The 11,806-nt window shown below is 42.4% G+C and overlaps 1 protein-coding gene across 1 annotated transcript in view; it reads right to left on the bottom strand.

The window, feature by feature from the left end:
* Positions 1–11,806, bottom strand: part of glcci1a (glucocorticoid induced 1a) — a 48,690-nt gene that overhangs the window by 12,108 nt on the left and 24,776 nt on the right. The window contains 3 exon segments of the mRNA XM_020621416.1: positions 3,443–3,653; positions 3,772–3,924; positions 7,811–7,945. Coding sequence (XP_020477072.1) covers positions 3,443–3,653; positions 3,772–3,924; positions 7,811–7,945 — 499 coding nt within the window.

The following is an 11,806-nucleotide window of genomic DNA, read 5'->3' as shown; positions in this document are numbered from 1 at the left end:
TACAGTGCCTTGCTAAAGTATTCGGCCCCCTTGAACTTTGCGACCTTTTGCCACATTTCAGGCTTCAAACATAAAGATATAAAACTGTAATTTTTTTGTGAAGAATCAACAACAAGTGGGACACAATCATGAAGTGGAACGAAATTTATTGGATATTTCAAACTTTTTTAACAAATAAAAAACTGAAAAATTGGGCGTGCAAAATTATTCAGCCCCCTTAAGTTAATACTTTGTAGCGCCACCTTTTGCTGCGATTACAGCTGTAAGTCGCTTGGGGTATGTCTCTATCAGTTTTGCACATCGAGAGACTGAAATTTTTGCCCATTCCTCCTTGCAAAACAGCTCGAGCTCAGTGAGGTTGGATGGAGAGCGTTTGTGAACAGCAGTTTTCAGTTCTTTCCACAGATTCTCGATTGGATTCAGGTCTGGACTTTGACTTGGCCATTCTAACACCTGGATATGTTTATTTGTGAACCATTCCATTGTAGATTTTGCTTTATGTTTTGGATCATTGTCTTGTTGGAAGACAAATCTCCGTCCCAGTCTCAGGTCTTTTGCAGACTCCATCAGGTTTCCTTCCAGAATGGTCCTGTATTTGGCTCCATCCATCTTCCCATCAATTTTAACCATCTTCCCTGTCCCTGCTGAAGAAAAGCAGGCCCAAACCATGATGCTGCCACCACCATGTTTGACAGTGGGGATGGTGTGTTCAGGGTGATGAGCTGTGTTGCTTTTACGCCAAACATAACGTTTTGCATTGTTGCCAAAAAGTTCGATTTTGGTTTCATCTGACCAGAGCACCTTCTTCCACATGTTTGGTGTGTCTCCCAGGTGGCTTGTGGCAAACTTTAAACGACACTTTTTATGGGTATCTTTAAGAAATGGCTTTCTTCTTGCCACTCTTCCATAAGGGCCAGATTTGTGCAGTATACGACTGATTGTTGTCCTATGGCCAGAGTCTCCCACCTCAGCTGTAGATCTCTGCAGTTCATTCAGAGTGATCATGGGCCTCTTGGCTGCATCTCTGATCCGTCTTCTCCTTGTATGAGCTGAAAGTTTAGAGGGACGGTCAGGTCTTGGTAGATTTGCAGTGGTCTGATACTCCTTCCATTTCAATATTATCGCTTGCACAGTGCTCCTTGGGATGTTTAGCTTGGGAAATCTTTTTGTATCCAAATCCGGCGTTAAACTTCTCCACAACAGTATCTCGGAGCTGCCTGGTGTGTTCCTTGTTCTTCATGATGCTCTCTGCGCTTTAAACGGACCTCTGAGACTCTCACAGTGCAGGTGCATTTATACGGAGACTTGATTCCACACAGGTGGATTCTATTTATCATCATTAGTCATTTAGGTCAACATTGGATCATTCAGAGATCCTCACTGAACTTCTGGAGAGAGTTTGCTGCACTAAAAGTAAAGGGGCTGAATAATTTTGCACGCCCAATTTTTCAGTTTTTTATTTGTTAAAAAAGTTTGAAATATCCAATAAATTTCGTTCCACTTCATGATTGTGTCCCACTTGTTGTTGATTCTTCAGTTTTATATCTTTATGTTTGAAGCCTGAAATGTGGCAAAAGGTCGCAAAGTTCAAGGGGGCCGAATACTTTCGCAAGGCACTGTATACGCTCCTAATATGTGGTGGAGATTTGCTAACAACATCGTTGCAGCTATGATTATAGCTATGAAATTGAGTAATTGCTCTGTGTGCACGCACATGCCTGTGTCCGGCCATTCACCTCTGCTCTCACCGGCTCCACTTGATTACAGATTCCCTATGTTTGTGAATGCCACAACAGATGGTTTTATAGCTGTAAGGAAGGAACTAATAGGCCTCAGGCTCACAGCCATGCAGGTCCAAATGGTCTTAGATCAGTTAACAGCTTCACATGGAGGTGTCTGTGTAATCATGGGCACATCCTGCTGTACTTGCATCCCAAGCTTTGTCTACAGGTTTGTTTCTCAAACTGTTGAAATAATGTTGTTGACATACCACCCAACACACCACCTCTCTCTCTCATCAACTGCTTATAGCTCAGACAACTCTGATTCTGGGGATGAAATGCTAGTATAGGCCTATTATTGTCGTCCTTCTCTTTGTTTGTGCTTCATGATTGTTTGTATCACGAAAACAGTATATTTGGGTTTTTCTTCTAGGTTATAATGATTTATCTTAAACCTTTTTGGTGTTAGGTTTGATATGTTCCTAAGAAGGCTTTTGTATGAATTGTTGTGATTAATGTTTAATCAAGAGGAGGGAGTGTGGTGGCAATGTTCTTTAGCCGATGCTTTCATGTCATTGTATGCAGTCATTTGTGTGGTTATGACCCCAGACCGTTTATTGCATGGTCGTAAACCTTTGTATGCCTTTTGGTTGCCAAACCAGATGTGACCTGGGACCAAAGGGCTGGTATCTGTTTGAGCATCTGTCTTCTTTGTTGTAGGCTGAGTATAAGAAGGACTCACACACTCTGTCCATTGAGCGTCCATTGAGCCTCCCTGTAACAGACTGTATTAGACACTCTGTTCAGAGAAACCGCCTTCCTGCAGGAATAAATATGTAATAACTTTCAGAACTAATGTTAAGTATTTATTTTACACTCACTGAGCTTTAAAAGATCATTTTTCCAAACCTTGCTTACAGAGGCGGTGGGACCATCAGAACCACGCCTTACAGAGGCGGCGGTACCATCAGTACCATTCCATACAGAGGTGGCAGTACCATAAGAACCATTCCATACAGAAGCGGTGGTACCATCGGAACTATTCCATACAGAGGCGGCGGTACCATCAGTACCTTTCCTTACAGAGGCGGCGGTACCATCAGAACTATTCCATACAGAAGCGGCGGAACCATGCCTTACAGTACAAATCTGTGTAAATTTTTAGATTAACCAAACTGGCAGTGGAGGCACAGCACATGAAAACAAAGTCATATTTTAGGTTCTGTCTGGGTGGGTTTGTGTTGAGTTAACAAGAAGGACTGAGTGAGGATCCAGAGCTTTACTGTCCCAACTCTAAGCGGCTTGTGCCATGTTGCTTCTCATTTTAAGTCCATATTTTAGGGAGCGAACACTGCATGCTGGTCCAAGTTCACAAGCCTCCAGCCCTGTAGTAGGAACCTCACTTTCATCTTCAGGGCTGAAATGTAGCTAACAATGTGTCACCTCCTCAACTCAACTTTATTTATATAGCACTTTACCACAGCTGAAATGTAGCTAACAATGTGTCACCTATTTACAGAGTGTAGGCTGTAGAAGTGAAAATGACTAACATAGTGGTGACCACATGTACTGTATGCCAGTTCACTGAGCCCTAGATTGGTTTTAATGCGTTCTCTTCTAAAACTGCACTTTTCAAGGAACGACCAGAAACATGTAGTTACAACTGGTGGGACAACATGAACAGAGTGACCCAAACTTCATCCACAATTTGATGTTTTTACCTTTATCCCGGTCGTACAGTAGCTCCTCTGTGGAGTAGGGGCTGCCATCATGTGATCCTGGTGGGCAGGCTGGCGATGGGCAGGGCGACAGGCTCGAGCAGCTGCTGGACCGCCCGGGGGCTGAGGGAGTCTGGGTGTCAACGCTGCGGGTGCTGCTGCTGCGCTGTTGTGGAGGAAAGGGTGCCCGCCGCCCGTCAGGAACCTCCAGAGACTGCCGAGTCCGAGAGGAGACACACAGCAAGGAGAAAGAACAGCATATTGATCGGAACTGACACAAAACAAGTCAGTACAACAGTTAGAAGATACACCAAGATGAAACAGAACCCCACCTTAAGCTCCTCCTTCTCTCCGTTGTCTTTGATGAAGACCTTCTCCAGCTCATGGTTGATGCCCTCCATGCTGCTGGGCACCCTGGAGATAGAGGGTTTTGGCACCGTGATGTTGGACAGCGGCATCTGGGCCGACTTCGACATGGAAAATTTCTGCAGTACATACACACATATGAACACACAGCCTTCGGGTAGTGTAGGAACATTTTTCTTTTCTCTTCCAGCAGGTATCGAGTTTCCAGAATCTGGCATTGTACATGTACAGTACATCACCTTCTGAATTTGAATTCATTCTGTTCCACTTACATTCATTTTGTATTTCGTTCTGTACTACAGAACTTTTTCTGGCCTCACTTCTAAGTGAAGCATTTCCAATTCGTTTATTTGAATTCATAGTGAACTGTCAAGACACTCTTCCATCTTCGTTTGGAGGAGGTGGGGACATGTACACGACAGCATTGCATCACTCCAAAGGTAAAGTAACAACACAACATCACTAGCAGCTTACTGTTCATTTCTCTCTCTGGTTTTTTATCATCTGACTTCTCTCACACTGCACAGCACAAAGCTATTGTCAGTACAAACACTGAACTCCGTTTATATTAGATCATAGAACAAGTACATCCTGTGTAGGGCTGGGCGGTATATCGATATATTAACATATCGATATAATTTTAAACGCGGTGTAGAATTACGCAATACCGTTTATACCGCAGTATAAAGTTAAAGGACGAGAAGAGAGTCTATCCTCATCAGGCTCTCTCTCTCTCTCTCTTTCACACACCTGCACCCCGCCCACACTCTTCCATTGCGCATGCGGCCAGTGGAAGTCAGCGGCTATTTTCAACTCAGCAGCATGGAAGCAGCTCAAGCTCCGCTCGACACGAGTGACGAAGTTCTGTTATGTAAAAAGAAAAGTTTGGAAGTGGTTTGGTTTCAGAAGAGATGATGTCGAGCAAAAAAACATAATTTGTAGACTGTGTCACAAAGAAGTTACGTCCAAATGTGGAAGCACAATAAATCTGTTCCACCATTTACAGCAATGCCACAAACTCCAGTACGAGGAGTACATGAAACTTCGGCATGCTGCAGCCACTGCTCCCACAAGCTGCCAGAATTAAAGTCCTCCTGCCTGCTGTCCACCTCGACACAAAGCCAGCTGCAAACTGCATTTAACCATGGTGTGGCAGTACGAAAAAAAAAGTGCAAAGTGGCGTGAAATTACAAATGCAGTAGCATACCATATTGCAAAGGACATGGCCCCTATTGCCACAGTGGAGCAAGATGGATTCAAAAAACTACTGAAAGCACTTGACCCTAGGTACCAGTTGCCCTCACACAAGTATTTTGCACGAGAGGTGCTGCCAGAAATGTATACGGATGTCCGGAAGACACTTAACCAGGCTGGCTAACGTGACGAATTTAGGACTACTGTAGCTACAGATCTGTGGTCAAGTCGGACATGCGAGCCTTACATGAGCAGGACGGCACATTTTATTGAAGACTGGGAAATTAAATCAGCGTGTCTCCAAACAAGCTATTTTCCTCAGGATCATACTGGAGAACACATTGCAGAAGCCCTGAAGGCCGCTCTCTTGTGCTGGAAGCTGGAAGAAAAGCGACTAGATTTCCATTTTAGAACATTATTTTAGATGTTAATCATTTTTTTCATACACAAAGAGTTACATACAAAATATGAATTAAGGCTGTCAAACAGATTAAACTATAAATATATGGCTGTAAATTCAGTCATTTATTAATGATAAGAATCTTTTTGTTTACTTCCTGTGTGTTATTTGGCCTAGAGGCAAAATTCATCCTAGCCAAATAGTCATAAAAGAGATTTTAAAAATTAAAGGGAAATTTCTTTTTTTTGTTGTTTTTCAGGACATGGTATGGATAATAGCCACATCACCCAGGCCATTTCTCTGTGTAAAAAAATTGTCAGCAGCTTCTCCTACAGCTGGAAAAAATGGAGAGAGTTGGCTGAAGTCCAAATTCAGCTGGGTCTGCCAGCTCACCAGCTCATCACAGAGTCAGCCACACGCTGGGGATCAAGGCAGCAGATGATTGAGAGGGTCCTAGAGCAAGAAGCAGCACTCTCCAAAGTCCTGTCTGCTGACAAAAAGTGTAGGTATCTTGTCCCGACATGGCAAGACATTGAGGTTCTAGAGGCAGTCCAAAAGGCCCTGAAACCTCTTCAGGACTTTACCGATGCTCTTTCAGGTGAGAAGTATGTCACCCTTTCATATGTCAAACCTGTGCTGAACCTCTTCAAAACAAATCTTCTGGCAGATGAAGATGGTGATAGTGAGCTCTGCAAATCCATCAAGAGCCGCATTGTGAGTTACCTCAATGCAAAGTATGCTGACCCAGCCATTTGTGACCTGTTGGATACGGCCTCTCTTTTGGATCCACGGTTCAGGATGAAATATGTGTCGGAAGAAAACACTGAAGTCCTGAAACAGTGGCAGTGCCACTGCCACCACCAGCACCTAAGAAGAAGAGGTCACTGGCAAGCTTCTTCTCTGAGAGTACACTCACCAGCAGCAGCACCACACTTAAACCATGTCAGGCAGTTGAACTTGAACTCCAAAGTTACCTGCAGTCTGCCAGTGTGGAGAGTGACACAGATCCCCTCAAATGGTGGAAAGAACATGAAGTGGTCTTTCCATCCCTGAGTCACGTGGCAAAGAAATATACACATGGCAAAGAAATATCTTCCCCTTCGGAAAGAGTCTTTAGTTGCAGTGGAAATATTGTAACTTGTCACAGGGCATCCCTGAAGCCTGATGCTATTGACAGGCTTGTTTTTCTTGCAAAAAACCTGTAAGAGAGTTTACAAGCAATCTACCTGTGTCTACAGGAAATATAACTTTTCATGTTCAGTTAACAAAGTTTTGTTAAGAATAGCTGAATATTTATTTTCCTAATTATTCAAAATTGTTTATTTGCACAGCTGTGGACTTTATTTTGTCTTTTATTTATTTAACAGTGACATTTACACCAGTGAGTGTTTAAAAACAAGAAAAACTTAGCGTCTTAGCTCTAAAATGTTCAGTTCTAAAACTGTTAATAAACATTCTTATAATATCACATATGCCTTTTGACTTTGAATTTAACTGAACCTTGTGTACAAGGAAATACCGGGATATAAGAGGTATATCGTGACACGTAAAAATTATACCGGGATATGAATTTTGGGCCATATCGCCCAGCCCTAATCCTGTGATTCATTAAATAAAATTTTTATTTTGTATTTTATTTGTATTCATTTATTAAAAACCAATTTGTAATCCTACTGTTGATGTGCAAAGCTGCTATCTGATGCCAAGTCACAGGTCATTTTGTTCTTTGTGTACCTGTTGGTAAACAGCTGAACAATAACTGTGACAATAAAATGAATCCTGTATCTTGTATCATTTTTAGGTACATGTGCAAAACAGTTGAGCAGGGCCGATTTTAAAGACCCTGCACCTCTAACCTTACATCTCATAACCAGAGATAATCTCCAACAAAGCAAACCGAGAGCTCAGATCAGTATGGAGAGTGTTTTTTCAAACCAAATTGTTCAAACTAAATTGACAAATCAATTTGTTTATCCAGCCCTGATGTAGTCGCTATGGCACTCGTGGGCAGGCTGGACCCCATCTGATCCAGACTCATCTGATGTGCTGCCAGCATTCATCCATGTTCTTTGACAAAGTTTAATCTTGTAGTTTTGCATAGTTTTGTAATTAGTGGCTTTATTCTTGGACAGTGTCCACTGAGGCTGGCTTCTTACACTGCCTGATCAGTCACCGACGGCACCCATTTTCACACGTACTGTGATCCCTCTGCTGAGTCAAAAGCATCACGTTTGTGGCAATGGTCACAGGTAAACTGGCCTTTGTCAATGTAGCCACAGGAAATAAGATGTTTGGTTTTGATTGTACATATGAATAAATCCTGCCACTCACGCTGGTGTACAAAGCAATGTTTTCAACTGAGTAGACCTGAATAACACTGATATCATTTTCAGCCCAGCAATGCACGCTACCTGAACGTGGCTGGTAGGGCTGGTGAGGGTGCTGTAGGTGACAGTGCTGTAGGGGAGGGGGAGCAGTCGGTCCTTGTCTTTACTGTGGCGTCCTCGTTTACTGTGCTGGAGGCGCTGCTGAGGCTTCGCAATCTGCTGGAATCAAACAGGAGAGGACAAACAGAGGGCGGACAAAGGAGGGCAAGATCGATTATATACGCTGGTTAGAATCAGATACTATATAAGTCAATACAAACTGTAATTGTATTCTATTAATTACAGTGCTTTGTCAGACCTTATTGTTGTAGTGTTCCCAGATCTCTGCAATGCCTCTGATGTTAGGTTACAATTGTTACTGATAGAAATGAACAAAACTACAAAAACTACACGAGTAGTAAATCAGAATTACACTGACAGCAGATTCATTTATCATTTGACCTGATACAACTGGAAACAGATGGGTCTGAACCCTTCGAGTGTCCTAGTTCACCATACCTGTGAGCTAACTTGCACAACACCAGGGTCCCAGAACTGGAATGGAATGGAATGCTGCACGAGTCACGTCATTAGTTGCACCTGTGCATACCTGCTATATCATGTCAAAATGTCTTCTGTGAAAAATGTCCATAGCTGTCATTCACTGGCTCCTCTATGATCAATAGTGTGGCGACCGCTGGCTGGGGCCGCCACAATAGTTTACCTTAGAGTACACAGTAAATACTGTACACTTTGGACATTTATTATTCATTATTTTTGTTCTATTGCAGGAATGTTTAAGGGCGAGTATAGTAGATTTCACAGAAATCCTTTAGAGGAGAAACAAAGGAGAGAGGTAAATCGAAGTGTCAAATGTGAAGATAATATGTAGACACCAACCTCTGCTACAACTGCAATTACATCATTTATTTGTGTGTTGATCCACATGTGGAGTTCCCAGCTGTCACTGTACACCAGGGGCCATAGTACAGAAAACCCCTCTCTCAAGTCCCAAATCTCACTGGGAAAAGTATAAAATAGAGGTGTTCCCAATTTGGTCTTACAGAAATAAATCCTATCTTATCTCAGGTTAAGAAATCTTCAATCAACTTTTATGTCACCAAGTAACTGATGCTACTTTTCTCATCTCGCCAAGCTATTCTGTAATTAAATACTCTTCGTCAGGAGAGCCCAGAGATGCAGGATCAGCCTCTCCACACTGGCTGTTCAGCTAACTGCAGGATCACGGTCCGGTGAAGCACATACCTACTAATGAGCACTTTGTCATCGGACTAAAACCTCACTAGGGTCTTGTAAGATCTGATTTTTATAGGCTCTAGTTATTTTATAATCTTTAGTTACTTTTCAGTTCTTCACTGTCTTTTAGTTACTTTTCATACCTTTACCTTCCTTGCTTATACATGTTAAAACTGTATTGATGATTGACCAGAACTACTGAGCTTTGGTTACTTTAATACATTTACTTTCCTTGCATATATATTTTCTAATTGAGAGTCAGAGTCAAGTGATACTGAAGTAGAAATTGACTACTTTAACTTGTGTGTACACATAGTGTTTGTATTCATGAGGTCTTGCTTTGTCCCGTAATAGGATTATACAGATAGGAGGTCTGCAGCGCAGATGACCCATTGTTCAGTTGCCGCCTGGAAAATCACATCAGAACACACACACACACCTGGTTTTGATCACATTTCAGCATGAATTGTTGGACCTTTGTTTGAGGCGGACCTAGCCCAAGAGTACAAATGTAATGTAAAAACATAACTCGGGATTCAGAAGCCGGTTTTCCTGCGGGAGCTCTGTCTCTCTGAATTCAGCGCTGTAAAGACTTTCCTGTGATCAGACTTTCAGTAAACTTTCTGTTGGTTTTAAACAGTCCTCTCCTGTCCGAAGTGAGATCGGTGGAACCCTCTTCAGACAATCTGCCGGCATTCATAAAAACAGGTAAGCAGAAAACCTTTTCTATAATACAGAGAAATTCTGCACATGGGGCACACTAAAACGCTGAATTGTCTGATTGAGGATCTTCCCCGATCGGTAAATTGTTTTAAAAGAGAAGCAAAAGCATGTGTAAGATTTGAGTCTTATAGACTCTAGTTACTTTATCAGCTTTAGTTACTTCTCATACCTGTAGTTCCTTTTAGTTACCTTTCATAACTTTATCTTACTTCTTTATGCATATTACAGCTGTATTGATGATTGTCCAGAACTACTGAGCTTTGGTTATTTTAATGCATTTGTTTCCCTTGCTTATATATCCTACAGCTGTAATGAAGCAGAATCTGCTTACTTTGAATGCTGTAAGTTCTGTGTAGAGACAGGATGTCTGCATCTCTTTGTGACCAGACAGCCAATTCACATTTTAATTAACAAAGACAAGTTGGCTTGTTTTGCACCCACACCTAGACTCACTTAGCATATTCCAAGTTCTGCTTTATCTTGGGATGTCCTGCAGAGACCGGGGGCCCACAACCTGAGATGACCACCTGGCCAGTTTAACATACAACTTAGCAACACACACACACACACACACACACACACGGTGTAGATTACATTCCAGCAAGGAGGTGTGAGCTCCGGCTCACCAAATGACTAATAGGAGTACAATGCATGAATTGTTGTACCTTTGTTTAGTGCAGAGCAGCCCAAGAAGATAAAATGTATTGTAAGACCTTAATTCGAGGTCAGTGGATGGAACTCCTGCGGGAGCTCTGTCTCTCTGATCCCAGCACTGTAAGGCCTACCTGTGATCAGACATTCAGTAAACTTTCTGCCGATTTTAAACAGTCCTCTCCTGTCGTCACTTCTCGTGCTTCCAACAAAAGAACGGGTTAAATTCTAACACGTTATCTTTGTCTGAAGTCGGATTACATGTGAAGTCTCAACCACATAGCCTCACGTGAGGGAAAGTGCATGAGTGTCCTAGTCTTAGATCGTTTGGCTTCATAAAAAACGTAAAATCGATCTCATAAATGGATAACCACTGAAGGGTTGTCTTCTAAATTACATAGGACATTTAATACCACTTGATCCAGGTTTTATAAAATAAATCTATTGCCGCTAACTGAGCATAGAATCCAGGTTTTACAAAATAAAACTTGATGCCGGGGATTAGCCTCGTTGCCGCTAAATGAGTGTAGTCACTGTAAAAGTGAGGTTTGGCCCCTGTTAAATTATCAATGAGGACACAGGGACAAGTTTGTTGTGTTCCATAATTATTGTGGGGTGGTTTCCTACTTGAAAGAGATTTTCTACTGTCTTGAGAAACCGCGTATCAAGCAGCTTCCTGTTTGAGAATTCCTGTACTCATACAGCTCTCAAGTAGTTCTGTGTGGGGGGCACTGGAATAGCAGTTTGGCATTATAGAGTTATGGTATTGCAACTTTTGGTGTCTAAAACAAGTGATTTGACTGGGATACCCTCAACAGCCAAGCGAACAGAATCTTTGTGTAGAAGCTTCTTGGCTGGGTCGGTCACGTGGGCGCTGCGCCATTCACTGAAACTTGTTGATACGTGTTTGTCAAATTTTTTACTATGGCCCTAAATACACGTGAACAGTGGAAGGAATGTAAACCCGGCACCTTGGGGTTGGTATTATATGTAGCTGCCATGAAATGGCGAGGTAAGGTTCTTAAGGAAGACGAAGGGAAAGAATTAGAGAGATTTACTAGCTGTGTGAAAGATATGCAAATTAAGGGGATGTTTGGAGACCGTGAAGGGGCTCCACTGAAAGTGAGTGATTTAACACTGTTCTTGAAGCAAGCTGCAATGAGCGTTGAACAGAGTAAACAAAACACAAGCAAAGCAGGACGGCTTAACAAGGGAAAGGCTGTTAAAACAGCTCTAAAGGCAGAAGCTTTTCTTACAAACTGCCAGTGTTTCCTCCCTGAGGTTAAAATTGCTCTCCAACTCTAGTCATCTGCATCATTGACCCCACAAATGCTTGTAACAATTCCTGAATCTCCAGAGACATGACCACTTGAGAACAAAGAAAATGTGCCCACCCCCACCGCTGCGCCC

The sequence above is a fragment of the Monopterus albus genome, unplaced genomic scaffold, assembly GCF_001952655.1.
Source record: "Monopterus albus unplaced genomic scaffold, M_albus_1.0 scaffold259.1, whole genome shotgun sequence".
Classification (NCBI taxonomy): Eukaryota; Metazoa; Chordata; class Actinopteri; order Synbranchiformes; family Synbranchidae; genus Monopterus; species Monopterus albus.
This window is presented reverse-complemented; position numbering and strand designations above follow the sequence as displayed.